Below are 17,779 nucleotides of genomic sequence, written 5' to 3'. Positions count from 1 at the left end.
TGAAGGAATGTCACTCTACCTATTTCAAGGATATGTCAGTGGGCTGTAAGTAGAAAGGAAATTTAATTTTTCTTTTGCCTTTGTTTCCCACATCACTCTGACTAGAAAGCAAAGTTTAAGTTTTACCAAAACAATTTTCTGTACTTTGTCTTTATCAGATCTTTGCTTAAGAAAACTGAATCTTCTTAGTATTAAAAACAGCTAAGCTTTGCTCACAACCATGTATCCTTCTGTATTTACCTTTAAAAATGTTTGTCACTTTGGTTAAATATTGTTTCATAATGATCTGTGATCCTATTTAGTCATGCACCCAAACTTTTTTATATTTTTGACAAATTTCCCCAAATCAAATTCTAAATGAAGTCCTCTCGACCTTTGACATATTTCAGAGGTCCTTGGAATATGTTAAAGAATCATTCTCCTTGGAAAAGAGATCTTAAACTAGTTAGTCTTATTTATACTATGTTAAGTTATATAGGAAGCATTGCCAAATTAATGATGCTAAACCTTCTTAGCTTCTATCTGAATGGATATATGTTGTTAATATTAGTGTTCCTGAAGTTCTATAAAATGTCTAGAAATTTGGTATGTTCTGGTATAAAGTTTTCATTTGTAATTATAGTTATTATCTTGAAAAGCATATCATGGGAATAACCACATTTCTTTGTCAATTATGTTGCCATGAACTCTCATCAGAACTTAACCCATAGCTATTTTTAAGTGTTTCTGTCATTTGCAGATAATTATTGTTTTATTCTAATGCTTTTATGAAAGTGCTTAATTCTTAAGAATTAAGAATCCTTAATCCTTTTGAAGAAAAGGACTCTGACAGGGGTGCCTGGATGGCTCAGCTGGTTAAGCATCTGCCTTTGGCTCAGGTCATGATATTAGAGTCCTGGGATGGAGCCCCATGTCTGAGGGGAACCTGCTTCTCTCTCTGCCCCTCCCCCTGCTAGTGCTCTAAAAAAAAAATAAAATCTTAAGAAAAAAAAAAGAATAGAAAAGAGAAGGACTCTAACAGGTACTCTAGAATATAGATTTCTGATCATTTCAAGACCATAAAACTGAACTGGGTAGAACCAACAGAAAACCAAGTAGAACGAGAATAACTTGGAGCTGAATAAACTCATGAAACTTAAAATACTTATGACTTGGTTTGAAACATTGTGATTCTTTAATGTTTTGCTTTTTCTAGATTTAAGGAAGCTTTTATCTTTTCCATTAAGCTAAGTATGAATTATAGCAATTTGATAAAGTATGCTTTTGTGAACAAAGATGAAACAATTACTTTTTCTCCCTATCTGATTCCTCTAGAATTTGAAACTCTTAGTGATTATTCTTATTTTCATGGCAATGTATTTATAGGCATAAGTTTAAGCAGAATCTGTTCTAAGAATGTGCTTCTACAACTGGACACATTGGTTATATTACTAAAGCTCTGACTGGAATGTCATATTTGAGAATATACATAGAATTAAACATAACCAGACAGCTTCAAGCAACTAAGTTTCAGTTTATGGAGCCAATAAAACTCCTTGGAAAAGCAGGTTGGTACCTTGCTTACAGGGATCCCAGCAGTCTTAACCAAAAACCTTAGGTTATCTTTGGGACCTCAAGAAGTGAGAAATTAACCAAATTAACCGAAGTCTCTGAGCACTGCATGCAAAGTCTGATGGTAAGTCTTTGGTTTGGCTTCATAACCTCAAGGCAGGCTTTTTAAAAGTTCAATCTAAAATTCCTGACAAAAGTTCCAGCAAAGCAGACCTAAAAAGAACTAATATATTCAATCACTATTCTTCCCACACCTATGTAAATAATCAAGTCAAGTTTAGTAAGACTAAACTGATTTTGCAAACAAATTAGTCCTACTGTGATTATCTTTGGCAAAAATGAGGGTGATTATAGAGAAAATTATGTTTCAGTAGTATACCTTTGTGGAGATTAGAAGCTGGCCTAGTTTACTGTCTTAGGAATTTTGTTTTCTACCTGTAAACTGGACTGGATCCTGAATTCTAACAGTTTCTTCAAATATCTCACTATAACTCTTCAAACTATTTTCCAGTTTTCCCCCACCATTCTAACTTGAAATGACTGAGAAGAAAAACTGCCCTTCTCCCAAAGCTCTGCAAACTGAATGTAAAAAACTTGACATAAACTTAAGAGAAATTACCACAACAGCTCATATAGACAACCTCTGTCCCTGCTGATATGTCAGCCGCTCAAAGTTCACCAACACCTGACAACATCATAGACACTCAAACTTTGAAAGATGATTTGAACCTGACATATAGTAATCTCCATTGGCTGCCCTGGTCTCACACACTGGGTTATAGTGTGTGCTACCTGTTAAGCCTGTTTATCTTTTTTTACAGAAACGCATCTTATTAAATGCCTGACTGCTAGCACAATACAGGACTCACTTTGGGAGCCCATCTACAAGACCACCTCTTAAAATGAGACAGAGCAGTTTAATTGAATGGACCTATTCTCAGGACTCAGACATGGGTTCAGTGGAATCACGGAACAATCTATCAACTCAGGTTCTGGACTGTAAAACTTCTTGGGGAAGTTTCAGGTGAAATTGAAGGGAAGTACAATATGCTTTGGTATAACTTGAACTGGTAATTCTTAAGAGGCTGCAGACACAAGGATAGCTCTCAAGTAGAAGCAGAAGTTACCCTTTTGTAGAGGTCATTTATACTTATAAGGGAAATCCCCATTTGAGAAGGTGTCTCTCTTTCTGTGCTAGGAAAAGTAGATGACCAAAATCTCTAGAAACTCTAATCAAGAGAGAAGGCATAGACTTAAATTGCATAATAACTTCACTCTTGTTCACTGTGTTCTTCTTGATAACCTTCCACAGCTGTCCTCTCCAACCCCCAACATCTTTCTTTCATCTCTACCTGGAGATGGTATTTAAGGTGATGACTTGGGCCATTTCAGAAGTCAGCTTAGTTTTCCTAGGTATCTCCTGCATATATAGGAGGTATATATATTACTGAACTTCTGTTTTTCTCCTGTTAATCTCTCTTTTATCACAGAGGTCTCAGTCAGGAAATTAGAAGGATGGAGGAAAAATTACTCCCTCCCCCCAGCTCTAGCTCCCCCCAACCCCAACATACACACTAGGTATTCTCAAGTCCCAAAGCATGAGTCAAGTGCTTGAGAAGCTTTTTGATGGAACAAGACCACTATGATGGCTAATGATCTTTACAGATATTATCCTTTTGTGCTGCTAAATCAAGTACAAGTAGGAGGGTTGTCAGAGAATAGCAAATAATACAAGAAAACTAAAGGAAAAAATAAATTAAATCTGACAGCCTAATGACACAAAGGCTCAACTGTATGAAAAAACAGAGTAGTCAACAGGTGGTATAGTGAAAAAAACACCCAAAACCCAACACCGTCATACCTATGGAATGGCAAAATCTGTCATTACTGTTTCAGTTTAGAATATATAATTTCACAATTTCTGCATATTGAAAAAGTAATATTTCTATATAATCAAAGTGATTTTTACTTTTAAAAGAAAATACCTTAATATTAATTTATCCTAATAAAGTTAGGTAACAAATAGTTGTATAAATATGATTTGATATTAAAATGCAAATAACCATTTTATGAGACTGACGCGCTGCCTACTGCGCTAAGGAGGCACCTGCAAATAACCATTTTAAACACTGTATTAGTGTACCAGCAGGATTTCTGTAAATTATTAAATACACGCAAAGTTAATACATTTGCATCTAATCTTAACTTCTATAATAAGTACAAATAGTCAATAAAAGTAGATTCTGTTTTGCACCTATATCATGCGTTTGTGTCTGTGTTCAGAGACTGTGTGGTTTTTTTTTTTTAAAGATTTTATTTATTTATTTGACAGAGAGAAATCACAAGTAAGCAGAGAGGCAGGCAGAGAGAGAGGAGGAAGCAGGCTCCCTGCTGAGCAGAAAGCCTGATGTGGGGCTCGAACCCAGGACCTGGGATCATGACCTGAGCCGAAGGCAGCGGCTTAACCCACTGAGCCACCCAGGCGCCCGAGACTGTGTGTTTTGATGGATGTCTGTGTATGTGTGCACGTGTGCATAGTTTCAATACATTTGCATATATTTAAATAGTAAATAGTAAATTTGCTTATCCAGATTTTTCTTGAATGTAGACCACATTAAAGGAAAGCACTGCTTTCCTTAGACATGAATTAATATAAATCAACAAAGATATATGTTGACCAAGTACCTGAGCAAAGTTTTATAACTTAAATTAATATAAATTACATTATCAAATGATCTATCACAACCCCTTACTTAGGAAATAAAGTTGGGGCCGAACCTGTTAAACCCTTAGGGCCTGCCTGGGCCTGCTTAGCCAGAGTGACTCCATGTTGCCTAGGTAGCCATTTTGTTGCCTAGGTAGCCATTTTGTTGTTGCCAAGTTGCCTAGGTAGCATCATCTTTTATCTTTAGCTGGAGGTTGTATTTAAGACGGTGATGTGGACCATTTCAGGAGTTGTTCAGTTTTCCTGGGTATTTCCCATTTGTACAGGAGGTATACATGTCACTAAGCTTGTTTTTCTCCTGTTTATTTGTTTTTACAGATAGATCTCATCCAAGAACCTAGAAGAGTAGAGGGAAAGTTATTTTTCCTCCCCACATAAGATATATAAAATTTGTATTTCTGTGTGTTCTTTTATTGTTTCATTTTGATGAATATTTTTACAATTACAAGCACTTTTTTTTAAAAATACCTATCCTTGCTATTTTTCCCAAAGGATTTCAACTATGAATCCTCTTAACAAAAGCGTTATCAGTTTAAGTCATACTGATTCTATGCAGTCAGAGCTGAAATAAAGATCTGGAGGCATTCCAGGAATGATCTACCTCCCATATAAAAATTCAGGAATTTAGAAGGAATCATTTAATGTAATATTATAAAGAAAACTGCATGTTGGAACTCATGTTTTAGAATTACTGGTTATCTTTGCTGATTTTCATTTAATGCTTTGTTCTAAAAGGCACAGAGGGGCCAATTTGAAACATTTGTTAGATGTAACAAAATGATAAAGAATAATGTAGAATAAAAATATGCACTTCTGTATTTGTTAATAAAACAATGTATACTGATTTGTTAAAGGTCTTTAGGATTATAAAAATAACATGAGAGTCCTTTAGCTAATCTATTCATTTATTTTCTCACCAAGTAACTATTGAGTGCTTTTTACATTTGTTGGCTTTAGTGGCACACCTCTGATAAATGGAATGTGCTGATATACAATGAAATCTAATTAGACATTTAAAGTATCTAAATTCAACTCTGCCTGAGCTGGGAGAAGAGTGGTACAGGGAGAGGAGAAGGTAGACAGAGCCTATGCAAAAAAAAGAGAGAGGAAAAGTGAATACAATTTACATGGTGTGGCTGATAGGACCTAGCTTTCTTCTCAGTGCTTCTGCTAAATGGGTATGACAGGAGGAGCCTGAGTAGGCTGTTTCCACAGGTGGTCTGTGTTCCCCTAGTGTGAATCTCTTGATGTCTAGGGTATAATGGTACAGAATGCATTTTTTCATAATACATGGCCTACAACTGAAGCCAACTACTCTCACCCAGCACTGCTGCAAAGATAAAGCAATTTTTTATTATTGACTGAGAGTCTTTGAGGGGTATTCAAGGAGCATATCACAGAAATATTTCTGACTAAATGCGATTTTTACCTTGCCACCTTCAAGCCTCAAATCTCACCTTCAGACCAGCCTAGATCACCCTGTTTAAATTTTTTTTTATCATACCCTTAACCCTCACCCCTACATTCACTATTACTTCGCTGTGCAATTTTTCCTTTTCATATTGCACCTAAAACTTTCTGACATATTATATACTTTCCCTATATTTATTATTTATTATAAGTATGCTGTCAAAAAATGTAGGCTCCATGAGGAAATAGCTGTGGTTTGATTAAAGGATGTATCCTAAGTACCTAGGACAGAGCCTGGCTTCCATGGGGCACTTAGTATTTGTTGAATAAATGCATGTACAGATTTTCAAAAGTGATGCCCTTAAAACCTCCCCACAGGATAAGCTGTGATTCTTCCACTAAGTATTAATAAGCACTTGTGGCAGCTGATCATATATCTTGTGTTTTTAATCAGTGTTTTTGTCTGAAACTTATCCTTAATGTAATATGAAAAACTGTGGTTCAAAAGAAAACTTGGAATATATCAGTTTTTAAACTTGATTTTTAAAAACTTATAAAAACAAACAGAAATACTTGGTATAAGTGAATATAAACAAATGAAGTATATGGGGAGAAGGCACTCATCTGCTAAATGCTGGGGCACACTGACATGATCAGAAGTACCGAGCTTATGAAAAATAACAGCAACGAATGGATCAAAAATAGACAGCTTTAACAAACTATGGATTATTAGTTACTGAACTAGAAAGCCTAATAGATAATTATTCAATTCTTACAATTAGCCTTAATCCACAGGTTGACATAGTATAGTTGCATAGCACAATATGCTCTCTTGCTCTATTAGCTAATAAAACAATTATGGTAAAAACTAATCATTCTTGGGGCACCTGGGTGGCTCAGTCAGTTAAGCATCTGCCTTTGGTTCAGGTCATAAATCCACGGTCCTGGGATCGAGCACCAAGTCGGGCTCCCTGCTCATTGGTGAGCCTGCTTCTCCCTCACCTCTCCACTTGTGCTCTCTCTCTCTCAAATAAATACAATCTTTAAAACCAAACCAAATCAAAACTAATCATTCTTACTCCTTCCATGATGAACTATTCTCATATTTGTTAGAATTCCTGTACACTATTAACTGTATTAGGAGAGCCTCCAAAATTAAATCTAAGTAGTATAGATTGAGAATATTGAGATAACTGCATTGAGTTTTTCCTTCAAAATATGTATCCATAATGCAACTAGTATTATTTTCCTAGCATATAAATAGAAAACTTCATTTATAAAGCAAATTCCATCATTTGGAAACTATGTTAAAATCTGTGAAAAGTATATAGTGGTATGATTATACTTTTCTAAAGTGAGTTACGCTTCACTCACACATGACTCCGACAAAATGTATGTGTGATGCCACAACCCAGTTTTAAGTAGCCAAGTAAAACCATTAATGATATTAAGACCAATGTGCTTAATAATATTTGATAAAATAATAACATCAAAACTCTTAAAGAAATATGAACAAAAACTGCAAGTTCAATATTAATAAACACTTATTAAACCTAAGTATAGGGGCGCCTGGGTGGCTCAGTGGGTTAAGCTTCTGCCTTCGGCTCAGGTCATGATCTCAGGGTCCTGGGATCAAGCCCTGCATCGGGCTCTCTGCTCAGCAGTGAGCCTGCTTCCTCCTCTCTCTGCCTGCCTCTCTGCCTACTTGTGATCTCTCTCTCTCTCCCTGTCAAATGAATAAATAAAATCTTTAAAAAAAAAAAAAAACCTAAGTATAAAATATATGCTGATTAGAGGAAGACTCCTCTAGAGACTCTGATTGTTCTGAGTCAAGTTCAGGCACTAACTGAAAATTGGCACTTAACGTAAATCAACTACATTTAAAAAGATAACTTTCTGTAGAACATCAAAAAGAAGTTAAACAAAACAAAATGAAACAAACCTCTCCATACAGATGCCCAGTTTAAAAAAAGTACCTGAATTTTTACCGTTAGAATATAAATCTTCACTATATTTTGTTTTTTCATTCCCAACTATTTAAACCAAAAATGGGAGTTCAAGCTCCTGCAAATATTTTGAACTATTACATTTAAAAAATAATCACAGATAACTTATATTCTGTCCTGAAGCATTTACTTATATAATTAATGTAATCAGAAAATATTTACCTCTTAGTGTAATCTTGCAATTGGCAACATTGTTACTTGACTATATCTATTCATCTTTTATCCTATTTTAATAACACAAGTGACACCTAAGAAATTATTTTTGATCTTTCAATAAACTAAGCCAGTGTAGACAGAGGAAGGTGAAAGCAGTTGAATTGCCATTGATTACAGAAGATACATTCATCATTTATTTAACAATGTCCCTCATCATCACAGGAACCATTTTATTTATAGGCCTTTGCTGAGACACTCTGAATTTATTTTTAAATTATTTTTGTCCTATGCATTAGAAATCAAAGCATGCTGGGACGCCTGGGTGGCTCAGTTGGTTGGACGACTGCCTTCGGCTCAGGTCATGATCCCGGAATCCCGGGATCGAGTCCCACATCAGGCTCCCAGCTCCATGGGGAGTCTGCTTCTCCCTCTGACCTTCTCCTAGCTCATGCTCTCTCTCACTGTCTCTCTCTCGAATAAATAAATAAAATCTTTAAAAAAAAAAAAAGAAATCAAAGCATGCTATACACTAACATTAGTTTCAAGTCTCCTGATATGTCTATTACAAGAAAGAAGTAGTTTCTTATGTGGATCTTTGAATTTATTCACTGTAGTGGATTTTCAGAAATTTCTTTTAATATTTTTCATTATAATTCATGTCTTTCAATACTTCCTATTTTAAGGAAATTTAAAAATATTTCCTATTTTAAGCAAAATGTATAGTAACAACTATCTTCCCAAGAAAATTATATTAACAGATACTGGTAGTCTCTTCTATTCTGACATTTGTATCATTGAAACATGATCCATATTGATCTCTAAGGAACAATTTTCGGCTAATATTGACAGCTTTAGAGAGCAAGCAAGAGAGTATAAGTATCCTTCATAATGTACAAGATTTCTACAAGATTTTTCATATTTTCTCTGACAAATACTATTGCAAATTGTTAAGTTAGCTATTGTACATATGTGAATATATATGAAAAAACAAAATAATGTCAGACTATTTCCTGTGAAAAATGTGAGCAAATATTTTAAGTCAAAGGATAATCAATTATTCTTAGTGCATATGAGAAAGTGAAAAATTTATAGATACTGAAAAGTATAGAAACTATATCCCAGTCATAGAAAATAAAAATATTGTTGATGAGTCATATATTCCCAACAGTCACACAATCTATTACATTTAAAATGCTTCACCTATTTATAATTTGTTTTTCTTTAAATATTTCCTTCCCCAATGTTTTCCATACAAAATGCCCCAAAGTCTATGGTAACAGTTACATCCAGTTAGTGCTATGAGGTTCTATACACATATCTTTGGTAATTCCATTCTGATTCTGATAATTATATCTTAGACTCTATCAACAGGAAATGTAAAATATGAAACCTTTAGAACAGATTATTACTGTATGTTAATGACCATCTAAGTTCCACCAAACACCTATGCAAAGGGATCCTGAAAGGATTCATGATCACCAAATAAATAAATAAAAAAGAAAGGACTCACTATCAAGAAATTATTCTTAGCCTTAATGCAACCCACTAAAATACATTAAATTCTCACTGTCAGATATGAAAAGAAGCTAGGAACAACGAAGATTTAATCAGGATTATTTATGTTCATGGATCTATTTTATAAATTTTTATTTAAATGTTTAGAGAACTATGTAATATTAATAAAAGAAACCTCACAGAAACAAGAACATAAACATTAAAGAGGATTTGTAATGATCCAAAAAAAAAAAAAAAAAAGAAACAAGAACATAATGGGGCATCGAGAGGCAAATACACAAGACACAGTTTAGTTATTTCCCCACAGGTACCACTCATCTCTTAGCAACTATTTCTCACTTGCAGTCACTAATAATGCTATAGATCTCACATTCTATCTTTATATTCAGTCCTTTAGAAATTTGGAACTGGGTCTCCCAACCATCATTTACTTATTGAGTGAAGTGGAATATTTGAGTCCCAATACATATGTATTTTCCTCTTTCCTTGTTGAAGAATACATTACTTTTAATGATTAAGACTTCCACAAACACCATGTAGTAGTGAACAAGTGACTTCACTTTTCTGGAATTCAGTTAACTTATAATTTTGTTATGCTGGAATATGATTTAATGGAAACTATTAATTTATTAGTCTTATTGGACAACTGGCTTGCAGATTTAAAAAGATATAGGTTGTTATTTGTAAAATACAGACTGAGTCTATAACCTAGGTACTGATATACAAATAATATGTAACAAAAAACTTTAAACAGGGAAAAATCCTCCTTCAAAAGAGATAAATATTAAAATACTTGTGGTAAATCCCCTTTGAACTTAGAAATCATTTCTATTTTAAAATATGAAACATTAATACCATTTAAATCATATATATAACACTGGTATTCAAGCAAGAACTACTGTAGTCACAATATTCATGTCTAGAATATTTAGGAGTCTATAATAAACATAAAATGAATGTAGCAGAAAAACTCAAAAGAAAAGCAAGCTTTTAATGTTGTTTTTTAAATTAATAAATATATAAATAGCTGAAAACAATTTGTGCTAGAATTCAAAACTTTAGTTTACTTCCTAATAGATACAAGTAGTTTTATGTCAAATACAGCAACATAATTTGCAAGGAAACACAAAAGTAACATTTATATCTATGTTATTTAATTTAATGAGGACCTGCAGATACTTACATTTTATTATTATACACCTTCATAAAACAACTTAAAAACATCTCTTCTAATCTTACTTGTTAATAAAGTGTTAAAATAATGTTAATGTCTTTAAATAGAAGAGGGAGTTCTGACAAATGTTAGATGTAGGATGAAGAAGGTAATTCCTTTGTATTTTCATCAAAAGGAAGCTTAAAGTCATCAACTCAGGCAAAGTGAAAATCTCATAGCTTCATTTTAAAAAGATAGGAATTTAAATCAGTTATCCAAAATCATCCAGTGTTACTAGAAGCAATCTTGTATCAACACATGTTTTACAATCTTATTTTGACAATTCAACAAGTATTTCACACTAAGAAAAAAAAAAAAGCTAACTTTCAATTACTTTCTGCAGCTTGTACTGAGGCCCAAAAGCTAAAATAGTATTGTAAATTTCTCTGCACAGTTGCGTTTCCTTTTATGTATCAGAATGTAAAAATGATGTGCCTGGCCCTTGGTGATTGTGAACATAACTTGATTAAACTGTTAATAAATAAATTAGTACTTTCTTAAAAATAAATTGTTCTAGTATTCTAATATGTATCTTCCACATGTCTGCAAATTTACTAATGCAAAAGGACTGTGGAATGTTAGCTTAAAAAAAAATGTAATAAGACATTGGTATGCTAGTTGGTGCCTGTAATTATCTTTTTCAGTTCCAGAAGGTATTTGGGGATTATTTAAGAGCAAAAGATGAATGGCGAGCCACTAAATCCTATTAAATCAATGCATGGACACAGCAGCAACAGAAGTAAATAAGCTGTGGAGGTCTGAAAACCAATAAAGAAGATAAAAATGGTTTTATATAGCTACTTACATCATAGCCTAGAAGTTCAGTCTGTGTGGATTTATCTACTCTTGAAGCAAAAGCCTTCTGTAAATGCTGGACTTTTTCCTGCAGAATGGGAAAAAGAAAAAAAAAAAAAGAAAAGAAACAACATGTTGTTGGTAAGTCATGTGCTTCTACAATAATGTCCCTGCTTATTAAAATTTGATTACTAGACAATTCATGATTATCTGAGTGTATAATTTGCTCTGTTGGTACTTTGCATATCAGCTTAAATATTCATAACTTTAATTTTCTAGTCATAAGGATTCCACCTTTGGCATCTGTTAGTACAGAAACCAGTGAGATCCAACCACAGTTGAATATTAGAGAGCCAGGATTGCTTCAATCCAAGACGAAATCCTTATACTGCGTTTCTTGTTGGATTTTTTTTTTGTCTCTTTATTTCATAAAATGAACTGATAGGATTTCACGGATCTAGTCTCAGAATATTTCCCTTTAAAATCCAGAACACAATACTACTCAGTAGATTCCATTTAGTTTCTTTTTAATTTCATTTTTTTCCTTCTTAATCCTCTCTTGAAATCTCCACATTTAGGAATCTATATGAGATCTGACACTAATCAAATTCTGTCATAACTAGGTAAGGGAAGTAATACCTGAAGGAAGTTAGGGATTTCATATCTCAAATGCAAATGCATTTATTCTGGTCTACTAATTTCACTGAGCTTCTGGTTAGAGACTTCTATTTCATTCCTAGATGTCACTTAAAAGAGGATCTTGAACTTAGTTATCATGCAGTATGATTACTTGTGTGCCTGGCATATCTCAAAATACTGTACTTACATGATTGTACCTCATCTTGGGATTTTTACTCCTATTATCACCATTTTTTAAGAAGAATAATTTAATTCAGAAATCTTGACAAATTTTCAAGTAAGTTCATGTGATTCTACTAGATTCTGCTTTTACCTTAACTTGCTTTCTGAGGGTTGCTGGAGGGAAGGGGGTCAGGGGGTGGGTAACTGGGGGCTGGATATTAACGAGGGCATGTGATGTAATGAGTGCTGGGTAATATATAACACTGATGAATCACAGGCTTGTACCTCTGAAACCAATAATATATGTTAATTAACTGATTTAAATAAATGTTAAAAAAACAATCATTACAAGAAATTCTACACATCAATACATAAAGACCACGAATATAACTTTTTAAAAAACGCTAATTTCTTTTGTTTTAAGTTTGAATGCTCAATAAAATAGTTGCATAATATGTTAATGATAAAAGCTGATTTAATTCATCTTTTTTCCAAAAATGAATGGTGGTCACCAAAATCCTCACTAAGAAGAACACTTTCCTACCATCCCCTCCTCTACCTTCCCTCCTGCTTCCTTCCCCTGCCCATCCTTCTCTCTTGCCCTTAATTCTGCCTGAGATTTGCAAGTAATCAGAGCTGTTTAACAACTATATACATAATTTAGGCAAACATATTTACAGGGTTTATTGAAATACAGAAAAAAAACTGTTATGGACTATTAATGTCTCATACCTTCTAACTTCCCTATCACAAAACTTCTAGTGCTGCTATTCAGACCAAAATGAAATGGAGATTAGGTAATTCAGAAAGATGTCATGCAAGTGAGGTAAGATCTTAACTGTTGGAAAAGGATAAGTGAAAATGTGGCCACATTTTGCAAACTCAGTTTAAAATGAAAAGTAACAAGTTGTGTTTATTTAGACTTGTATTGGGCTAGGGAGTAAGAGCAGGGAGAAGTAGTAATAAGCAAAGGAAGCAATAAAGTTTGCTATCATTGAAGGGTTGTTTAGAAAAATGTATCTGTTTTTGAAATAGGTTGGAGTAATAAGTATTGGAAAAGCAAGTTTTGTTATAAATCTCTAGATATACGAACATTTGCACATGAATTAAGAGACTATGCACTAATGCAAAAAACAAGGAGGAAAGACAGCAAATGCTTCCATTATGCTTTGCTCACAGTTCTATTTTCAAGGGCTCCCAACCTGAAGATAGGAGTGGGAAGGATTGGTATACTCTGGTTCATTGGTCTGAGTTATAAGACTTAGATAATTCAATTTATGATAAAAAAATTCAAACAACTTCAATAACCAATAGCCTAATCAAGGCAAAACAAACAAACCCTACATCAAGAATACTTTTAGAAGTTTTGTTTTAAAAAGGCATTTCTAGGGTGCCTGGGTGGCTCAGTGGGTTAAGCCGCTGCCTTCGGCTCAGGTCATGATCTCAGGGTCCTGGGATCGAGTCCCGCATCGGGCTCTCTGCTCAGCGAGAAGCCTGCTTCCCTCTCTCTCTCTCTCTGCCTGCCTCTCCGTCTACTTGTGATCTCTCTCTGTCAAATAAATAAATAAAATCTTAAAAAAAAAAAAGGCATTTCTAATGGAATTCATTACTACTTCCATTTGCAGACATTCTCATAGCAACAAATATGTCATATTTGAATTATCTGTTACTTATGCACTTGTATGCTATATTCAAATGCAGAGAGTAAAATATGTTTCTAATAGACTTAGGTATATATATTTAAGGATTAAATATTTTGTTTAGTGTAATAGTAGGAAGAAAACTTATGAAAGTTTATGATAAATTTCTGTAACATACAATTAGAAGATAAATTTCTGTAACATACAATTCTGTAACATACAAAGTCTCTACAGCTGTTGGAAGATAATTCTCCATGGGTCTTTCGCATTTCTGTAAGACTGATGGCTATTTGTGAATTGATAATTTTTTTAAAAAGATTTTATTTGTTTATTTGAGAGAGAGAAAGAGAGTGAGCACAAGCAGAGGGAGTGGCCAGCAGAGGGAGAGGAAGAAGCAGACTCCCTGCTGAGCAGGGAGCCCCCTGTGGGGCTCCATCCCAGGACCCTGAGATAATGATGTGAGCTGAAGGCAGACACTTAACTGACTGAGCCACCCAGGCACCTAGGTACCCCTCTTTATGAATTGATAAAATTTTTTTAAATATTTTATTTATTTATTTGACAGACGGAGATCGAAAGTAGGCAGAGAAGCAGGCAGAGAGAGAGAAGGAAGCAGGCTCCCCGCTGAGCAGAGAGCCCGATGCTGGGATCCATCCCAGGACCCTGGGATCATGACCTGAGCTGAAGGGAGAGGCTTTAACCTACTGAGCCACCCAGGCGCCCCTGAATTGATCAATTTAACATGAGATAAAAAGAATACTATAATCAAATAGAGAATACACTACAAAAATAGCTATTATTAGATGGTGAACTTCTAATAATTGTTATTTATATAAAAATGAATATGTATTAGCTATATTAATATATATGTCAGAAGAACAGAAATCAATCATCATATATTTTTAATTTCACATTGATTTGATATAATGAAAGTTTTTATTTAAATTATTGATTTCAGTATAGAGAAACAGACATTTCACTTTCACGATGCAAATATTTTTATTTCTTAGTTCAACTATAATTTTTATTAAATACATATTATAGGTATTGCTCAGGGTATAGGGGACAAAAAGGGGGGAAAAAGGTGTACCACTTCTGATGTATAAGTTTGTCAAATCACTAAGTTGTAAGCCTAAGACTAATGTAACATTGTGTATCAACTATACTAGAAAAAAAAAGTCCTATCTCAATTTAAAAAAAAGGTATATCTCTTTTATAAAGAAACTTCTACTGTGAAAGGCAGAGATATTAAAAACAAATTTAATATATAAAGTAAAGGACTACAGAGATGCCTGGAGAGGTGTGTGTGTGGGGGGTTGTGTACTCTTGAGTTGCAGAAGAAACATACAGGAGAGTTAAATAGCTGAAATGCAGAAGCTACTGACTGAATTATTATAAGTCACCTTGGAGTGGAAGGGATGAGGGCCCTTTCTTAGGCAAGAACATTTACAAATATTTAGAAGTCAGAGAGACCCTAACAAAGATAAACGCAAACAGCTACTAGTTCAAACCTGCCTAATGGGAGACTTTCAAAGGGACAATAGGGAGGAATAAGACTATAGTGCTAAATCAAGTCTGTGCCAGAAAGGATAGAATTTACACACATGATTTGATTTAATGTGTCTCTCTTTTTATATTTTTCTATGTTAACAAACATTGTAATATCTTCTTCTAACCTCTCCCAGGGGGGATAGAGAACTGTTTACTCAACTTCTGATAGATAAATTCTATAAATAAATCTATAACTCTGACAAAGTATTTGTTTTTACATTTTTCATTCCAAGCAATGACAGTATCAATACTTAACAAAACACACCCCATTTTTTTTTCTCATTAAAATGAATAAAACCTACAATGCTTAAAATAAACACAAAGAAAAAAGACTAGGAGATTCTGTAAAAAACAAACAACTATATGTATACATATATATGACCAAATTATGGGATGAGAAAGATAAATTTCATTATTTATATTTGGTGTTATTTTACATCTCTGCCAGATCTTGGTCCTGAATATGTGGACGTTTAAATATTATATAACACTGCTATATGAAAAATAAATATATATGATAGTTTTTCTCCACAAGTTTCCAAATAATTTTATCTGACATTGGAGTAATTTAATAACATCTGTATAATAAGTTAGCTACCATAAATAAATGCATATAAACCAAAGATAATACATATAATTTACAAACTTACCAATAATCCTTAATTATATTCACATTCTCTCTCATTCTGTAATCTTTACTACAACTATTACTAACAATAATAGATGACATTTATAGAACGTAGTTACACGCCATGCACCATACCATGTAATATACGTGAATCCGCTCAAGAACATACAATGTCTATGTCCCTTTTTGAAGCAGGAAATTGATACTTAGTAAACTGAAATCAGTTGCTAAAGGTCACACAAACTAGTAAGTAGAACACCCAAGATGAAAACCCTCCTTGTCTCCAAACCCTGACGTCCTTCCTTTATTCTATAAGGATACTCTGACTCTGAAAAAACATACAGTATTGCTGCTTACATGTTGCATATTACATACCAAATTATGATAATATAACTGTTCTTTATGTTCATCCTGTGTATATTCTGCAGACTCTATTAAGTCATTTTTCTTTGCTGTGAAAACAATTTGAGATTGCTTCGGAACCTTTATTTTCTGTAAAAGCTGAAATTCCACAGAATACCCATACTAGAAATATGCTATGCCAGCACTGGATTCTGAAGTATAAGTTAGGAATAAGACAATAAAGTTACTATAGGGTTATAACACAAAATTGGAAACAAAATGTGCGAAAGCAAACAAATAAAAACTAAATGTTGAAAGGCATGAAATCCTTATGATAGCAAGGATATCATCAGTCAGTTCAAGCAGAGTGATCTAAAAATAATTCTGCTTAAGCTGTTAGAATGTTTTCTGGCGTGTGTGTTTGTGTTTTGTGCACTAGGTAGTCGTAGATTCTGCCTCCACAATATATGTAGTTCATGTAAAATGATTAGTTCCTAATTTCTTAAATAATTCTTTAAATTTAATTTTTAGCAATCAAGAACATAACATATTCATTAAATGCTTGAACATAAGAAATACAACAGTTACCACTGATATATGTAAATTCTTGCACTTTCATGTGTGCACAGGTAAAGCACCTGTCCTTTTAGGATGCACTAAAGCGGAGGAAATGTAAAAAAAGGGGGGGGGGCAGGGAAAGAGAGTGACAAAAGCCTAAGAAAGCTACTAACTAGCTTTGAAAATGAAACCTCAAGCGACTAGAAGAGTTAAAGTATTGGCAGTTATTTATCCTAATTTTAGAATATGTTTGTATTTAGCTACATTATTAGATATTCTTGACTAATAAGATAATTATAAATATTTTAACATCTAGCAGTTTATTAATCTATATAATTTCTACTTTATATATTAATATCTTTTCATCTATTAGAGCTGTTAAAAAATGTACACATGTAAAACTAAGTACAGTAAAGGTGAAAAGAAAATATTCAATAATCTCCAGAAACAACTCCAATTTATATTAAAAGTTTAATTACCTACACAGAATATTGTGAGCTCAGGATGAAAAGGAAGTTAATTTTTAAAAAAATGAGGGCCTACATACAGTTTTGGAATTTATAATTTTAAAAAGTACTCTTATTAATAAAATTAAGAGCTGAAATACAAAATATATGTAACAGTGATAACAGCACTACTATATGAACATATACCTTGAGGTTAAAGGAAAAAACACAAAAGCATCTGTACTATCCAAAATTCATGCATGCGCACACACACACACACACACACACACACACAAAGAATAGATTTAAATTAGAAAAAGGAATATCTTAAAAATAAAAAAAATAAATAAAAGAACACAAAGACTGCCTAAAATAGTATAATCCTGAAATTAAATCCTAAGTCATGGATCTATGGGTTCAGTTTATGAAAAGAGAAATAGTA

General features: G+C 33.4%; 1 protein-coding gene across 3 annotated transcripts in view; it reads right to left on the bottom strand.

Moving 5' to 3' along the window:
• CCSER1 (coiled-coil serine rich protein 1) overlaps positions 1-17,779 on the bottom strand; it is a 760,495-nt gene that overhangs the window by 12,487 nt on the left and 730,229 nt on the right. For all 3 annotated transcript variants that reach the window (XM_047717985.1, XM_047717986.1, XM_047717984.1), the window contains exon 9: positions 11,382-11,459. In XM_047717985.1, coding sequence (XP_047573941.1) covers positions 11,382-11,459 — 78 coding nt within the window. The remainder of the gene's footprint in view (positions 1-11,381; positions 11,460-17,779) is intronic.

The sequence above is a fragment of the Lutra lutra genome, chromosome 2 (genome assembly GCF_902655055.1).
Source record: "Lutra lutra chromosome 2, mLutLut1.2, whole genome shotgun sequence".
NCBI classification, from domain to species: domain Eukaryota; kingdom Metazoa; phylum Chordata; class Mammalia; order Carnivora; family Mustelidae; genus Lutra; species Lutra lutra.
Note: the sequence above shows the minus strand (reverse complement) of the source record. Positions and strands in the feature narration are given on the sequence as shown.